The sequence below is a fragment of the Arachis stenosperma genome, chromosome 10, assembly GCF_014773155.1.
Source record: "Arachis stenosperma cultivar V10309 chromosome 10, arast.V10309.gnm1.PFL2, whole genome shotgun sequence".
Classification (NCBI taxonomy): domain Eukaryota; kingdom Viridiplantae; phylum Streptophyta; class Magnoliopsida; order Fabales; family Fabaceae; genus Arachis; species Arachis stenosperma.
The window spans coordinates 121,347,248-121,366,085 of record NC_080386.1 but is presented as its reverse complement, the minus strand read 5'-3'; the positions used below and the strand labels follow the sequence as shown (position 1 = coordinate 121,366,085).

Genomic DNA, 18,838 nt, shown 5'->3' with positions numbered 1-18,838 from the left:
TTATTAGTTTTTTTCAAAAACTAGTTAAGATAAAAAAGAATATTATCTACCTATTAATATTCTTTAAATTGTTAATATAGCAAACTAATTTTAAAAACATATATAAAATACAATATTTAATTATTTTAAAATAAAAAGAAGAAATTTTATAAGCATATCAGATCTTGACTATATCTCGGATATAGTGCTTCCGTCCTGCATTCTCGCACGTATCTCGGATGTACTGATTCATATCAGAATATAAGCATATTTTGGATGCAGTGTATCCGAGATGCGCTCGTGTTCATATCTCAGGTGCACCCGAGATATGACTCTCAGACTTTGTATCACAGAACGAGGTCAGTGCACTCGAGATATATTTATTTTTTTATTTTTCTCAACTGTATTTGAGATGTGACTAGAAATATATTTTAGTCAATATTTACACGTTTATTTAAATCAGTAAATATTATATTTTTCAATTTAAATAAAAAAAATGTAATAATCACTGCCGACTTGTTGAGTTTCTAAATCATTTTCAATATTTTGATGCTAATGATGGAGAGTTAAGATATCAAAACCTCAAACTTTTTTCATCTGCACGCACCCATTGCATGAGTCAATACTCAATACTCAATTCTAGTTTGGACTTATGGGCCTTTTACTTTTTTGTTTTTTCTTTTGTTTGTTTTAAAGATATTGATGAGCTTTTTATTGATTGGGATAATTCAAAACTTTGTGGTCCAAAGCAAAGGATGCTGCTTGTTGAGTCTTGACCAAAACATTAAAACAGTAATATTGTTGATAATAAATGAATTGCATCTTTCTTTTTTAAATTAATTTTTATTTAAATTGTTGCATGCAGATGGAAATTAGAAGCATTGAATGGTTGGTGGGTGATGTATTCCTACATGCTGCATGATATTATGTCAACACTATGAAGCACATGCAATCTTATTCATGACTTGCACTTGCCAAAAATAAATGGTGGTTGGGTTACAACTTACAACATATGTGTTCAATAGTATCACTAACCATTAAAGAGAAAAAAAAAAACCAAACCAAAACATTAATAAGTACTCACATGAAAAGGGATAATAGAAAAATAAAATAAAATAAAATTCTGGGACTTGGAATGGCAAAAGTAGCTCATTTAATTTTGTTGCCCTATAATCAGAATGCCATTATAACTTGGCTCATGACAACCCTTAGGCCTCTGCTTTGCATCTTGAAAGCATTAATAGACAAGTTTCTTGAAACTACAAAAAGTGCACAAAAATGCATGGAAACTAATATAACAACTCAAAATCACCTAAAAATTACAGCAAAAAAATTAGTTTCAATGGACCAGTAATCAGAATGATGCTAACAACAATAATCAGGGCTTCGGGACCCAGATAATAGAACGAGACCCAAAGCGCAGAAATTTTGAGTGAACCAAAGAAGATATGCAGCAGCAGGCAGCAGCAGCACAATGCAAAGGAGGTGCGCGGTGGCTTGATGTGCACGAAGAATAGCGATGGGTCATTTGGCAACATGGCGAGTGGTTTCTCGTAAAGGCAGACAACATTCACCATGACACCAGACGGTGCAGGGATTCTTTAAGGGGAACAGTGCAGCCGGCGGCTTTGGAAATTTCAGCTGTGTTTTGTGTGGTGACCAGCATTAAGGAAGCATTGCCGCAGTGGCTGTGGAAGGAAGTAGCACTGGATCAGTCAATTGTAGTGTATCTCGGGTAGTGGGAGGTGGTGGCGCCTTGGTCAACTGAGGATCACCGGTGGCACTAGCAACAAGTGCTGTGGGCTCTTGTGGAGGATCGCCGGCAGCAGGCAGCAAATGGACAGTATTTTCGCCTGTTACGGTGGAGCTCTTCAATTGTCCCCTAGACATAGCTGCAGCAACCAGATTTAGAGCAAATACTAAACAGGAACGACAACAACAACAATGATATTTGCTAAACAGTCCCTGTCATTCTAGCTATAGAGTTTCAATTGGAGCATCATAAATTATCGGCATCGATACATTTCACTCGAATTAAGCTAGTAATGTATGACCAAGAGAAATAATGGCAAGACATGGTTTTGGTGAAAAGTAATTTCCTTTCAGTATGAATGTTCAAAAAATTCATTATCAATAACACCAGAATCCAATCCCCACTAAGAAGGGTCAGCTACATGGATCAACTGACGTTATTGTATTGTGCCTTATCATGGAAAGTTGTAAACTCAATAACTGAATAAAGCAATTTTCAAAACATCCATCCACTGAGTAACACTCGTTAACAAGAGTTGAGATATGACGAAGAGAAACTATATTCCTAACCTTACAAGGAGTATAAATAACTAATCTTATTTCGGACATCTTTCTAAAGCAAAACCCAACAGCATTTCAATCATCGAAGGGACTTAATATTAAAATAAACCATGCATGCCAAATGAATCAATATGACAAGAATAATCTCAGTCACATTTACCCCGCATCTGAGCAGCAATTTTGTTGCGTTTAACTGCTTCAATAACTTTGCGATAGAAATCCCAAGACGGGTGTGTTTCGGTTATGGCCTTTTGGCCAAATGGATGTGATGCCACATACTCTTGAACATTCTCAGCCCCAGCCAGCCCTTCAAGGTACATATGAAGATCACCTCCCAGCCCTGTGATGTATCATTAATTTGAAAGAATACTCAATATATTTATCAATGGAGAAGCATAAGAAGAGAAAATATAAAAGGATGTGAAAAGGAGAGGAAAATGGGCAGAAGCATGTCTCACCTAGTGATGTGTCATCAACATCATCAATATGGTAAGGATTGGGAAATATTGCTGTGTTCCTCTGAAAATAATTTGCATAAGAAAATTAACAGAACACCAACAAAAAAGAAAGCTTATTGAAATAAACGAAAACCAAAGAACAAAACTTACAGGATTCAGTAATGCTTTGTAAGGGGAGTCATCCAACAATAATGTGTTTGACTCATTAAACTCTCCCTTCTTCCATGGAAGACTGGCATCCACTTTTTCCCATAACTTTCGAAGTTCCTTGAACACAATTGGCTTGAATTTGTCCTCAAGGGTACAAGATCCTGTTTTCGTACAGTGGGACCGATCCTATATGATAAAACAATATAGAAAGATTGAATGCCATCTAAAGAAATTTCAAATAGGACTGAAGTTCCATTATGGCAAAGAGTGAAATACTTATATTTTTACAAAATAATACTACTGCAGATTCTCTGACAAGCTGGCTCTATGGGATAGGATTAGAACCACCAATTTGGTGTAAAGTTCATGGCCTTTAAAATCTTTTTGCTTTGCTTTTGTATAGGGGACTCTTATCCTCCAATGTTGTATTATCATTTTCCTCATCACCCCCCCCCCCCCCCCAAAAAAAAAACAAAAATCCAAAAATAACCCTAGAAATATAACAATAATTCAGTGATAAAAACTAAGTAAAGAAAAGAAACTATTAGTTCTGTGGAATATCCTCCACAAGGGAAGACATGCAAGTTAGCGAAGTATACTGCAGAGATGTGAGATATTAACCAAAAATGCAAGGAATGACTAATGCTAGTAAACGTAAAAGCTAAAAATGTTCATCTGGTATGATTTGATAGAAGATGCATTACAACTATGTTAAGAAATTATTCATAATTGACTTGTTTGCCAAATCAAAAGCACCTAAAAATTGTACTTTTGGAGAATAGATTACCCATTGAAAGAGCAGTTTGGATGCTGATTCCCCAAAAATTTGGTTGACTGCTCTACCAAGATTTTTCCTGCCAATAATTTCATACAATTATCAAGACAGCATAAAGAATTTATGAAGCCCACTTTTTCTAATGCTGAAATGCAACCAACCCGTTCATAACGAACCCCTATTTCAAACGAATAAACATATGCAACGAGATAAGAACAGTCATGGAGTGGCAAAATACTTCTTTCTAGATGACCAAACACCCACATGAAACCTGTCAAGACAAAACTGTATAAACTCATCACAGAAGGGCCTCTTGAAAACTGCAGAGAGCAAAGCCCACATGTCAGTCAAATTCATATGACACATAAATTACCATAAATAAAGAATCGTGATAGTTGATCTTTGCACCTTTTATCGACCCTTTTCTTCCCCCATAAATTTTAAAATCCGGACTTTTACTTCCTTGAGGAACCTTTTTGACAAAGTCAGCTAGAAGTCCATTCATGTCAAGGATAAGAAGCTTATTCTTTGAGTTGCAGGACCGGCTTATGTCTTTAACAACATACTCCCCACTGGTGTTTTCCGCTTCCTTTATTGGTATATGCTGATCCCCTTTGTCATTGTCTTGCTGACAAATATTTGTCTCCGCACAAGATTGTCCTCTTATAGGATCAGCGGACCCAAATTGAATTGGATGTTCTGAAGGCATATGCAAGGCAGGTGTACAAAATTTTGATGAAAAGGTATCTTTTGGCACATCATTAGTGTTGACAATGCTTTCAACAGCATTATATTTTGTCTTCTGCCGTTTCCTTCTTTTGTTTCTCTTCTTAGAACTACATTCTACAATATCTTGGGAGCCTAACGGATTAGGTAAAGCTGGGGATATGTGTAACGAATCCTCTGCCGTATCATCAATCTTCCGAGAATTCTTATCCGGTGTAGCATGAGGACCTTTATCTTCAACAGCTTTTTCTTGTTTCTTCTTCTTTCTCTTTTTCCGCTTCGATGATGAACTTACATCCTCTCTAGTAGCATCAATATTAGAAAATTTATTATGCATATCAGTATTTGGAGTAGATTTACCAAGTGAAACATCAGGATCTTTATCTTTATGCTCAACAGCTTCAGCCGGTTTCTTCTCCTTTCTTTCCCTTTTTGGCTTCGGTGATGAATTTATCTTCTCAGAAGGGGCATCAGTCTGCTGCGAACAATTATCCACTGAAATCTGATAACCTTTATGCTCAGCAGCTTCACCTTGTTTCTTCTCTTTCTTTCTCCGCCTTTTCCGATCCCGTGATGGATTCACTTCTTTTGCAGTAGTATCATTCTTCACAGAAGAATGTTCAGCAGCTTCACCTTGTTCCTTTTCCTTTCCTTCCAGACTCTGCTTCGATGGTAATTTTAATTCCTCCATAGTAGCACTAGTCTTCAGAGGAGAATAAACCGTCGAACAAGGACGACAACTTTATGTCAAACGGATTTTATCTAGTCTCTTCTTTCTCTCACAACTCAGCTTCTCTGATAAATTTATCCCCTTTGAACTTATCAGTACCTCCCAAACTGGCTATTGCAGGAGCCTCATATACCAATCCATGACTGCATCCACAAATCAAATTAATCAATAATCTTTCTCCGGAAATCACGAGATACCACCTAAAGCAGTAAAGAATTCCATGCACCTTTCTCCGAAAATATATATTTTCAGGGCTGTTTACATTTCAAAAATCAGAAACGGTACATTCAAATGCTCATTGTTCATATTCATTGGAAACAAAACTTTGCAACAGTTCTCCTAGTAATTTTTCTAGCACATTAAGCCAACCAAATTGTGTCCAAAGTAGTGCATTACATACATAAAAAAAACTTCAAATTTGAATTGAGTTTGTGACATTCTATCTCCACAACACAATGTATCCATTGAAACATATCTTAGTTCATTTAAGCATTTCACCATTCTTAAAAAAATAGAGGTTTGTAATGTCGAATGCAATTGAAGCAGCAGAAACGAATGAAAGTAAAGTACCTGAATTGACGAACGACAACTCTGATTCCGGTTCAACAGGATTCTGAGAGAGAGAGAGAGAGAGAGAGAGAGAAAGAAAGAAAAAAATCAGAGAAGTTTCCCTTCCGGGTTTAGGGTTACCAGTCAGTTACCAGGTACCAGTTGCTGCCGTATTATTTTTAGTTTATTACAAAAAAAAAATATTATTTGTACAACAAATAAAAAATCAGTTATTAATATATTTATATATAAATATATATATATATAATTTATTTTATTTTTAATTTATATTTATATTCTAATATATATTTTGTATTAATAAATGATTTTGATAACTAATTTTAATATACACATAATATTATTTTAAAAAAATGATAAAATCTCTTTGTTTAATTTTTGTTAACTGCATTTAAATTTTAATATTTAAAAAAAAACTGACTAAAGACTAAAAAAAAATCAGTTATCTAGACTTTTTCAATAATAAATTATCAAGTAAGTCTTTAGAAACTTTTTTGATAAATTTCTGAATTTTTAAATAAATAAATATATTATGTACATTCTAAAAAATTTGTACAAACAAATTTAAAAATCTTGGAAAACTATAACGCTTAATACAATTCATCTTTTTTTAGTATTCATATAATAAATTATAATTTATATAATTCTTGAAAAAGTATAAAACTAATCCTAATGCACTTTGAAAAAAAAAAGAATGCACTGTTTCTTAAATTCTAAAATTTTAAATCATGAATTTTTAATTTTTAATTTAAATTATAAATTTTAAATTTTAATTTTTAAATTATAAACTATAAATTATAAACTCTAAATCTAAATTATTAATATAAAATATAATAAATATAAATTAAAATTTATTTAATTAATTAGGAGTGCAATATTTTTTACTTAATAAAAAATATTTAAGAATAAATCAAATTATAATACTGAATAAAATTATTTTTTTAGTCTTCTATCTCTTTTATAAATCTATCATGATAATTATTTAGAACTTATTTAATATTTTTACGAACTTAGTTAATAATTTTTGATAAATTTATAAATTCATCACAAAATTCTTAAAATACCTAATTTTCTTTTTATTCTAATTTTAATTTCGGAACTCACCTTTTTTCCCCTGAAAGAGCCGAAATACTAGTTGTAAACTTGTAATTGGCTAGGTGAGAAGGTACTGTCTTCTTTTTAAAATTGATTCTTTCTAGTAAATTTCTTATACTATATTTGAAACATTTTTTTCTTTTGAAAATCTCATTTTAAAAAGAAGATAGAGTATATCAATAAAGCATTAATCTTTGGTTTAATTTGGTAAAATTTTTATTTTTTAAAAATTATAGTATTTGTGTTTAATAAATTAAATTAAAAATAATTTTTAATAAACATAAGAAACAACAAATTTATTTAATAAAATAATTTTTAAAATTTAAAAATACTATAATAGACATTAACATAAGAATTAAATTTAAATATTAATTAATGTACGGGATTATATTAGACTTTTTAATTTTAATAAATACAAACTAACTTTAAAAAGTACTTTTTTAAATATTTTTAAAAATATTCTGACTTTTAAAAACTACAAATATAAATACATAAATTTTTAATTTATCAAATATAAAACGAAGTGTTTAAAAAAATTTTACCTAACCAAAAATATTTGTAAGGTCAACTAGCCTACTTTATAAATTATGTTCCATTTTATACATGTTATTCTATTCAATTTTCTAGCAAATAATTAGTTATAACGACAACAAGTAAAATAATTAAACTTTTTAACAGTAATATTTTGGCAAAATTTTTTAATACGGATCAAATATGTGTGAAGTACATTGTTATTGGAAACACGAATTTTTTTATATAGATTTTTTTAAAAAATTTATATTAATCAAATCAAATCATTTGATTTGTTTCAGGAGAAAAGATAAATTAGAAATTGAAGGATTTAATTTTAATTATTTTTTATTTTAAAAAATATAAATCGAACCGTATAATTTCTAGTTTTTCTATATGAAATTCAAACAATGTAAATCAATGGGTACGATTTTTGAATACCACGGTACGGCGGTATAACCAAAAAGATAATCGGTGTCTCCACCCTCATAGCAGTGCAAATCATATTCTCTACCTCATCTTTTTGTAATACACACGCACATAAGACATGTTAAAAATAATAAATGTAATATTCATATGTGATCAAACTTTTTTATGGTATAACTCTTTCAATTGAAGTTGAGTTTGTTCAGCAAAAACAATATCTGTACGAGATACTTTGAATCTCAAATTAATAAAATAAATACTCTATACTGGGTATCAGAGTAAATAGCTAAAATGGTCTATGAAATTTAAATTATTATTTAATTTAATTTTTTATTTTAATAAATGACCAACTAAATTTTTTAAACTAAAAAACATGCATTCTCATTAATTTCTTGGAGAAGGTTGTGTAAACGTTAAGAATTCTGTTAGAAAGCCAATTAGATATCTATACAATGTGTACAGTAGATTGTTTATTTGGTCCAATATGAGTTAAAAATGAAAATTATCCATATTTACCCTAATTCCAAAAGTGCTGTTCAGTTTTGTGTTAACCACCACCACATAACTCCTAATTCAAATTTTCTTCCATTCCCCTTTTGTGCACCGACGGTAACCTTACTCCCGAAATCCTGCACGGTCGCTGCTAAGCATCCCACCACCGCGGTGCCGCGTGACCTAGAACCTCCAACAGCGCCGATCAGAACTGCAGCGCCCAACCTCCTTCGCGTGCATCTTTCTTCATTGGCAGCAACTGCGTTGGTCGGCCCCGGTCCTACACCACTCATCCATTGCGCGAGCTCGTCTTCCGCCACCGGCCTATCTCAGCGCCAGTAACGTGCAAGGTGTGCGCCTGCGGCCTAAGTCCTGCCTCCTGTGTCAGCCAGGTGAGAGCGTGATCATTAGACGGGTCACGGCCTCATTGGTGTTAAGGCTCCCTAACAGCTGCCGTCGTCGACGATCTACGGTTAGTGGGTTAATTTCTTATTTTCATGATTGCTGTTTCTTTTACTGCTAATCGTAGATACAATTTATATTGTTGAGATGTTTGACTGTTCATAGTGAAGAACTCCATTGTTACAATTTCAATATATTAAAATGTGTAGAATAAGCTGTTGGTGGTGTAGATGGTTGCAATTGATTTAATGTTAGCGCTGTAAACATTGCTTTTTTGGTGCTGCCATGTTGTTGCGCTGTGTGAACTAGATGTTCATGCAATGAAACTTGCTGAGTTATTTGATTGTTCATAATTAAGAACACCATGGTTAAAATTTGAATGTATTAGAGCGTATCGAACATGTTGTTGCTGTTGATGGTTGCATTAAATTTTATTTTAGTGCAGAAATTTTGTACAATTTAATTCAAAAGACTATTAGAAAAAAAACTAGTGAAAGCATAGTAATTACTATAGCACATAAAATCCCTACATTTATTGATAATGACTTGGTCTTTGATGAAGGTACATGAACATTGAGGAGATCATCTTACAAATAGTTCCCAAGAGAGGATACAGAAATCAGACACTTGAACAAATTTGAAAGCTTAAATAGCAATTGACGAGGAGCTCAAGAAATGTTAGTTGATTACTTGGTCAACTTTATGAAAGTTAATAAAGATTTCAGATTCCACAAGTTTAGACAATACTTTCTACCTATTGTCCTTTTCATGTTCATGATCCTAATCCCCATACTTGTTCACTAATTCAACGAGACAAGTGCATTTTAGTTTGTCAGTGAATGATTTTGGTCAATGACGAATTAAGTACATATTTGTTACTTATTACAATGTCTCTTCTATTCATGATTGTTCTTAAAATGGGAATGCTACTGTTTGCAAAGAAAACATATGGCACTATTATTCTGAGTCTATGAATGAGAAAGTTAATGTACATATTAGAAATTGTGATCAATCCATAATATGATGGATGTTCATTTTATTAGGTATGCGAATGCTTATTTTCATTTTTAAGTGGATGTTTTGTTAATTGGATTAAATTTTAATAAGATACAATTAAAATATGCCGGAAGTTCAATTCATTAGGTTTGCGGATGGTTATATTTATTCTTAAGTAGATGATGAGCGGATAATTTATACGCTTTTTGGCATTGTTTTTAGGTAGTTTTTAGTAAGTTCAAGCTACTTTTAGGGATGTTTTCATTAGTTTTTATGTTAAATTCACATTTCTGGACTTTACTATGAGTTTGTGTGTTTTTCTGTGATTTCAGGTAAATTCTGACTGAAATTGAGGGATTTGAGCAAAACTCTGAAAAAGGCTGACAAAAGAACTGCTGATGCTGTTGGATTCTGACCTCCCTGCACTCGAAATGGATTTTCTGGAGCTACAGAACTCCAAATGGCGCGCTCTCAACGGCGTTGGAAAGTAGACATCCAGGACTTTCCAGCAATATATAATAGTCCATACTTTATTCGAAGAATGACGACGTAACTTGGCGTTGAACGCCAAGTTCATGCTGCTGTCTGGAGTTAAACGCCAGAAAAACGTCATGATCCGGAGTTGAACGCCCAAAACACATCATAACTCGAAATTCAACTCCAAGAGAAGTCTCAGCTCGTGGATTGATCAAGCTCAGCCCAACCATACACCAAGTGGGCCCCGAAAGTGGATTTATGCATCAATTACTTACTCATGTAAACCCTAGGAGCTAGTTTATTATAAATAGAACATTTAACTAATCTTTTGACCATCTTTTGACCACTTTAAACTCTTTATTCATTCGGTCACTTGATCATGGAGAGGGCTGGCCATTCGGCCATGCCTGAACCTTATGCTTATGTATTTTCAACGGTGGAGTTTCTGCACACCATAGATTAAGGGTGTGGAGCTCTGCTGTACCTCAAGTATTAATGAAGTTCTATTTTCTTTTATTCAATTCTCTCTTACTCTTATTCCAAGATATTCATTCGTACCCAAGAACATGATGAATGTGATGAGTTAGATAACCCTCATTATCATTCTCACTGATGAACGCGCGTGATTGACAACCACTTCCGTTCTACATGCAACAGAGCTTGAATGTGTATCTCTTAGATTCCCCAACAGAATCTTCGTGGTATAAGCTAGATGGATGGCGGCATTTATGAGGATCCGGAAAGTCCAACCTTGTCTGTGGTGTTCCGAGTAGGATCCTGGGAATCCGGAAAGTCTCACCTTGTCTGTGGTATTCCGAGTAGGATTCCGGTAATGAATGACCGTGACGTGCTTCAAACTTGTAACCTGCTGGGCGTTAGTGACAGACGCAAAAGAGGGATTCTATTCCAGTAGGGGAGGGAACCAACCGGTGATTGGCCGTACTGTGACAGAGTGCGTGAGCATTAGCTTTCACTGCGAGGATGGGATGTAGCCATCAACCATGGGTGATGCCTCCAGACTGGTTAGTTGTGCGAGTGACAGCCGCATAGGATATTTCCCCGAGAGGATTGAAAGTAGCCACAGTTGATGGTGAACCCCTATACAAAGCTTGCCATGGAAAGGAGTAAGAAGGATTGAGTAGAAGCAGTAGGAAGGCAGGCGTCCTTGAGCCATACAACATCTTCATATACTTAACTGATACCTCTACTAATGAATCTGCATAAGTATTTCTATCCTTTTTATTATTTATTACTCGAACCCATAAATAATGTTTAATTCGCCTAACTGAGATTTACAAGGTGACCATAGCTTGCTTCATACCAACAATCTCTGTGGATTCGACCCTTACTCACGTAAGGTTTATTACTTGGACGACCCAGTACACTTGCTGGTTAGTTGAACGGAGTTGTGAATTCAACCAGTGCCATAATTAGAACATTGATCACAAATGATACAAGAATTTTGATCACAATTTCGTCCACCAAGTTTTTGGCGCCGTTGCCGGGGATTGTTCGAGTATGGACAACTGACGGTTCATCTTGTTGCTCAGATTAGGTAATTTTCTTTTCAAAAATCTTTTTCAAAAAATTTTCTTTTATTTTCGTTTTTCTTAACTTTATTTTCGAAAAAAAAAATAAAAATAAAAATACAAAAAAATTAGAAAATCATAAAAACCAAAAAAAAATATTTTGTGTTTCTTGTTTGAGTCTTGAGTCAATTTTTAAGTTTGGTGTCAATTGCATGCTTTAAAAATTTTTTGCATTTTTTTCGAAAATCCCAAGCATTCATAGTGTTCTTCATGATCTTCAAGTTGTTCTTGATAAGTCCTCTTGTTTGATCTTGATGTTTTCTTGTTTTGTGTTGTTTGTTGTTTTTCATATACATTTTTCGTTTGTTAGAGTCCATGCATTAAAGATTTCTAAGTTTGGTGTCTTGCATGTTTTCTTTGCATCAAAATTTTTTTTTTCAAAATTGTGTTCTTGATGTTCATCATGATCTTCAAAGTGTTCTTGGTGTTCATCTTGACATTCATAGTGTTCTTGCATGCATCTTGTATTTTGATCCAAAATTTTCATGTTTTGGGTCATTTTTGTGTTTTTCTCTCTCATCATTAAAAATTCAAAAATAAAATAAAAAATATTTTTTCCTTATTTTTCTCCAAATTTTCGAAAATTTGAGTTGACCAAGTCAAAAAATTTTAAAATTAGTTGTTTCTTATGAGTTAAGTCAAATTTTCAATTTTAAAAATCTTATCTTTTCAAAATCTTTTTCAAAAATCACATCTTTTTCATTTTTTTTATAATTTTCGAAATTTTTTTTTAAAATATTTTTCAAAATCTTTTTCTTATCTTTTACATCATATTTTCGAAAATATAATCAATAATTAATGTTTTGATTCAAAAATTTGAAGTTTGTTACTTTCTTGCTAAGAAAGGTTCAATCTTTAAGTTCTAGAATCTTATCTTGTAGTTTCTTGTTAGTTAAGTCATTTTAAAAATTAAATCTTTTTCAAAATATCTTTTTATTAAAATTTTTTTATCTTATCTTTTTATCATATTTTTAAAAAAAAAAAAATTTTTTTTATCTTTTTCAAAACTTGATTTCAAAATATCTTATCTAACTTATTATCCTCTTATCTTTTTCAATTTTGATCTCAAATCTTTTTCAATCAACTAACTAACTTTTTGTTTGTTCTTATCTTTTTCAAACCTAACTACTTCTCTCTTTCATTTTCGAAAATATCTCCCTCCTTTTCAAAAATTCTTTTTAATTAATTAATTGTTTCATGTTTTAATTTTAATTACATTTTATCTTTAATTTTTCGAAAATCACTAACTCTTTTTCAAAATAATTTTCGAAAATTATCCTTCCCCCATCTTATTCTATTTATTCATTCATATCCTAACGTCTCATCTCACATCTGCCATCCTCACAGTTGTGTTTCTTTATTATATTACATTCTTTTTTACCCCTTCTTCTTCTACTAACATAAAGGAATCTCTATACTGTGACATAGAGGATTCCTTTTCTTTTCTTTTCTCTTCTCTTTCATATGAGCAGGAACAGGGATAAAGGCACTCTTGTTGAAATTGATCCAGAACCTGAAAGGACTCTGAGAGAAAATTAAGAGAAGCTAAATTACAACAATCCAGAAGAGACCTTCTTGAAATTTTCGAACAAGAGAAAGACATGGCAGAAGAAAATAATAATAATAATGCAAGGAGAATGCTTGGTGACTTCACTAAGCCAACGTCCAAGTTTGATGGAAGAAGCATATCCATTCCTGCCATTGGAGCAATAACTTTGAGCTTAAGCCTCAACTAGTTGCTTTAATGCAACAAAACTGTAAGTTTTATGGACTTCCATCTGAAGATCCCTATCAGTTTTAACTGAGTTCTCGCAGATCTGTGACACTGTAAGACGAATGGAGTTAATCCTGAAGTCTACAGACTCTTGCTTTTCCCTTTTGCTGTAAGACAGAGCTAGAGTTAGAGTATGGTTGGACAACCCAAAGATAGTCTGGACTCATGGGATAAGCTTGTCACTGCATTCTTAGATAAATTCTTTCCTCCTCAAAAGCTGAGCAAGCTGAGAGTGGATGTTCAAACCTTCAAACAAAAAGATGGTGAATCCCTCTATGAAGCTTGGGAAAGATACAAGCAGCTGACCAAGAGATGTCCATCTGACATGTTTTCAGAATGGACCATATTAGACATATTCTATTATGGTCTCTCTGAGTTTTCGAAAATGTCACTAGACCATTCTGCAGGTGGATCTATTCACCTGAAGAAAATGCCTGAAGAGGCTCAAGAACTCATTGACATGGTTGCAAACAACCAGTTTATGTACACATCTGAGAGGAATTCCGTGAATAATGGGGTACCTCAGAAGAAAGGAGTTCTTGAAATTGATGCTCTGAATGCCATATTGGCTCAGAACAAAATGTTGACTCAACAGGTCAACATGATCTCTCAGAATCTGAATGGATTGCAACATGCATCCAACAGTCCTAGAGAGGTAGCTTCTGAAGAAGCTTATGATCCTGAAAACCCTGCCATGGCAGAGGTTAATTACTCAGGTGAACCTTATGGAAACACCTATAACTCATCATGGAGAAATCATCCAAATTTCTCCTGGAAGGATCAACAAAAACCTCAACAAGGTTTTAACAATGGTGGACGTAATAGGCTAGGCAATAGCAAGCCATATCCATCATCTTCTCAGCAACAGACAGAGAATTCTGAACAAAACAATTCTAATTTAGCAAATATAGTCTCTGATCTGTCAAAGGCCACTTTTAGTTTCATGAATGAAATAAGATCCTCTATTAGAAATCTGGAGGCACAAGTGGGCCAGCTGAGTAAGAAAGTCATTGACACTCCTCCCAGTACTCTCCCAAGTAATACAGAAGAAAATCCAAAAGGAAAGTGCAAGGTCATTGATTTAATCAAAGTGGCCGAATGCACAAAGGAGGAGGAGGACGAAAATCCCAGTGAGGAAGACCTCCTGGGACGTTCCTCAAGTAAGAAGGAGTTTCCTATTAAGGATCCTGGGGAATCTGAGGCTCATCTAGAGACCATAGAGATTTCTTTAAATCTCCTTCTGCCATTCATGAGCTCTGAAGAATATTCATCCTCTGAAGAGAATGAAGATGTGACTGGAGAGCAAGTTGCTCAATACTTAGGAGCTATCATGAAGCTGAATGCCAAGTTGTTTGGTAATGAGACTTGGGAAGGTGAACCTCCCTTGCTCATTAGTGAACTAGATACTTGGATTCAGAAAACTCTACCTCAAAAGAAACAAGATCCTGGCAAGTTTCTAATACCTTGTACGATAGGCACCATGAGCTTTGAAAAAGCTCTATGTGATCTGGGGTCAGGGATAAATCTTATGCCACTCTCTGTAATGGAGAAGCTGGGAATCATTGAGGTACAACCTGCCTTGTTCTCATTACAATTGGCAGATAAGTCCATAAGACAAGCTTATGGAATAGTGGAGGACGTTTTAGTAAAGGTTGAAGGCCTTTACATCCCTACTGATTTCATAATCCTAGACACTAGGAAGGAAGATGATGAATGCATCATCCTAGGAAGACCTTTCCTAGCCACAGCAGGAGCTGTGACAGATGTCAACAGAGAAGAGTTAGTCCTTCAATTGAATGGGGACTACCTTGTGTTTCAGGCACATGGCCATCCCTCTGTGACAAAAGAGAGTAAGCATAAAGAGCTTCTCTCAGTTCAGAGTCAAGAAGAACCCACACAGTCAAACTCTAAGTTTGGTGTTGTGAGGCCACAACCAAACTCTAAGTTTGGTGTTCAAACCCCATATCCAAACTCTAAGTTTGGTGTTGGGACCACACTAAAATTGACCTGATCACCTTGTGGCTCCATGAGAGCCACTGTCAAGCTATTGACATTAAAGAAGCGCTTGTTGGGAGGCAACCCAATTTTATTTATCTAATTACTATTTTATACTATTTTGTGTTTTATTAGGTACATGATCATGAGGAGTCACGAAAAAAATCAAAAAAATTAAAAACAGAGTCAAAAACAGAAGAAAAAAAATTTTCACCCTGGAGGACGCACGGGCTGGCGTTCAACGCCCAGAAGGTGCATCTGGCCGGCGTTCAACGCCAGAACAGAGCACCATTCTGGCGCTGAACGCCCAAAACAAGCAACAACCTGGCGTTAAACGCCAGGATGGTGCACAGAAAGGACAAACTGGCGCTGAACGCCAGGAACAAGCATGAAACTGGCGTTCAACGCCAGAAACATGCATTACATGGGCGTTGAATGCCCAGAATGTGCACCAATGGGCGTTTAAACGCCAGAATGGTGTGCCAAGGCATTTTACATGCCTATTTGGTGCAGGGATGGAATTTCTTGACACCTCAGGATCTGTGGACCCCACAGGATCACCTCAGGATCTGTGAAACTCACAGGATCCCCACCTACCTCGCCCTCTCTCTCCATTCATGGCCATTCTTTCTGTTTTTCATTCACCACCTACATCTACCCACTCTTCCCCATACACCCCACCTACCTTTACAATTCATATTCTCCTTCCCACCCATTCCTACCCATATAGCCGAATCCATCTCCCCTCACTTTTCTTCTTCTTCTTCTTCATCTCTTCTTTCTTCTCTTGCTCGAGGGCGAGCAATATTTTAAGTTTGGTGTGGTACAAGCATAGCTTTTTTGCTTTTCCATTACCATTAATGGCACCTAAAGCCAGAGAAACCTCAAAGGGAAGACAAAAAGCTTCCACCTCTGAGTCATGGGAGATGGAAAGACAAAAATATAAGCCGTCATAGCTCAGTGGTAGAACATGTGGCTGCAAATCAAGAGATCCCTGAGATACCTCAGGGAATAAGTTGTCCTCCACACAAATATTGGAAGCAACTAAGGGGAGGAACACCAAAATTACTAGGAGTCATTCAACAGAAGCAAGGAAGAGACATAGAAGAGCTTAAGAACATCATTGGTCCTTCAAGAAGAAGACGCCACTAAAGGTGGATTCATTCCTTGTTCTTTATTTCTTTCTGTTTTCGGTTTTTAATTATTGTGTTTATCTATGTTTTGTGTCTCTCCATTTCATGATCATTAGTATGTAACCATGCCTTAAAGCTATGAATAAATCCCATTAGTCCTTCACCTCTCTTAAAAAGAAAAATGTTTTAATTCAAAAGAACAAGAAGTACATAATTTTCGAAATTATTATTGAATTTAGTCTGATTATATTGATGTGGTGACAATGCTTTTTGTTTTCTGAATGAATGAATGAACAGTGCATATGTCTTTGGATCTTGTTGTTTATGAGTGTTAAAATTGTTGGCTCTTGAAAGAATGATGAACAAAGAGAAATGTTATTGAGGATCTGAAAAACATCATGAAATTGATTCTTGAAGCAAGAAAAAGCAGTGAAAAAAAAAAGGGAGCTAAAAAGAGTATATAGAAAAAGAAGGAGCAATAGAAAAAGCCAATAGCCCTTAAACCCAAAAGGCAAAGGTAAAAAGGATCCAAGGCTTTAAGCATCAATGGATAGGAGGGCCCAAGGAAATAAAATCCAGGCCTAAGCGGCTAAATCAAGCTGTCCCTAACCATGTGCTTGTGTCATGAAGGTCCAAGTGAAAAGCTTGAGACTGAGTGGTTAAAGTCGTGATCCAAAGCAAAAGAGTGTGCTTAAGAGCTCTGGACACCACTAACTGGGGACTTTAGCAAAGCTAAGTCACAATCTGAAAAGGTTCACCCAGTTATGTGTCTGTGGCATTTATGTATCCGGTGGTAATACTGGAAAATAAAGTGCTTAGGGCCACGGCCAAGACTCATAAGTAGCTGTGTTCAAGAATCAACATGCTTAACTAGGAAAGTCAATAACACTATCCCAAATTCTAAGTTCCTAGAGAAGCCAATCATTCTAAACTACAAAGGAAAAAGTGAGATGCCAAAACTGTTCAGAGGCAAAAAGCTACAAGTCCCGCTCATGTAATTAAATTAATATTCATTGATATTTTGGACTTTATAGTATATTCTCTTCTTTCTATCCTATTTGATTTTCAGTTGCTTGGGGACAAGCAACAATTTAAGTTTGGTGTTGTGATGAGCGGATAATTTATACGCTTTTTGGCATTGTTTTTAGGTAGTTTTTAGTAAGTTCAAGCTACTTTTAGGGATGTTTTCATTAGTTTTTATGTTAAATTCACATTTCTGGACTTTACTATGAGTTTGTGTGTTTTTCTGTGATTTCAGGTAAATTCTGACTGAAATTGAGGGATTTGAGCAAAACTCTGAAAAAGGCTGACAAAAGAACTGCTGATGCTGTTGGATTCTGACCTCCCTGCACTCGAAATGGATTTTCTGGAGCTACAGAACTTCAAATGGCGCGCTCTCAACGGCGTTGGAAAGTAGACATCCAGGGCTTTCCAGCAATATATAATAGTCCATACTTTATTCGAAGAATGACGACGTAACTTGGCGTTGAACGCCAAGTTCATGCTGCTGTCTGGAGTTAAACGCCAGAAAAACGTCATGATCCGGAGTTGAACGCCCAAAACACATCATAACTCGAAATTCAACTCCAAGAGAAGCCTCAGCTCGTGAATTGATCAAGCTCAGCCCAACCATACACCAAATGAGCCCCGAAAGTGGATTTATGTATCAATTACTTACTCATGTAAACCCTAGGAGCTAGTTTATTATAAATAGAACATTTAACTAATCTTTTGACCATCTTTTGACCACTTTAAACTCTTTATTCATTCGGTCACTTGATCATGGAGAGGGCTGGCCATTCGGCCATGCCTGAACCTTATGCTTATGTATTTTCAACGGTGGAGTTTCTGCACACCATAGATTAAGGGTGTGGAGCTCTGCTGTACCTCAAGTATTAATGAAGTTCTATTTCTTTTATTCAATCTCTCTTACTCTTATTCCAAGATATTCATTCGTACCCAAGAACATGATGAATGTGATGAGTTAGATAACCCTCATTATCATTCTCACTGATGAACGCGCGTGATTGACAACCACTTCCGTTCTACATGCAACAGAGCTTGAATGTGTATCTCTTAGATTCCCCAACAGAATCTTCGTGGTATAAGCTAGATGGATGGCGGCATTTATGAGGATCCGGAAAGTCCAACCTTGTCTGTGGTGTTCCGAGTAGGATCCTGGGAATCCGGAAAGTCTCACCTTGTCTGTGGTATTCCGAGTAGGATTCCGGTAATGAATGACCGTGACGTG

The 18,838-nt window shown here is 35.0% G+C and overlaps 1 protein-coding gene across 1 annotated transcript; it reads right to left on the bottom strand.

Moving 5' to 3' along the window:
* Positions 1 to 843: 843 nt before the first annotated feature.
* LOC130956829 (uncharacterized) lies at positions 844 to 5,842 on the bottom strand. The gene is made up of 8 exons (XM_057883796.1): positions 5,702 to 5,842; positions 4,084 to 5,274; positions 3,914 to 3,995; positions 3,688 to 3,754; positions 2,901 to 3,086; positions 2,751 to 2,811; positions 2,453 to 2,632; positions 844 to 1,871 (listed from the first exon to the last, which is right to left on the bottom strand). Exons 2-8 carry the CDS (start codon positions 5,090 to 5,092, stop codon positions 1,645 to 1,647), a joined length of 1,812 nt encoding a protein of 603 aa, XP_057739779.1. The 5' UTR covers positions 5,093 to 5,274; positions 5,702 to 5,842; the 3' UTR covers positions 844 to 1,644.
* Positions 5,843 to 18,838: the final 12,996 nt, after the last annotated feature.

Bases quoted from the DNA above. Each gene is read 5' to 3' on its own strand.
- LOC130956829 (XM_057883796.1), bottom strand. From the start codon at position 5,092: ATGGAGGAATTAAAATTACCATCGAAGCAGAGTCTGGAAGGAAAGGAA. The intron at 2,633-2,750 runs GTGAGACATGCT...GATACATCACAG, and splicing joins TGTTGATGACACATCACTAG to GGCTGGGAGGTGATCTTCAT. The intron at 1,872-2,452 runs GTAAATGTGACT...TGGTTGCTGCAG, and splicing joins AATTGCTGCTCAGATGCGGG to CTATGTCTAGGGGACAATTG.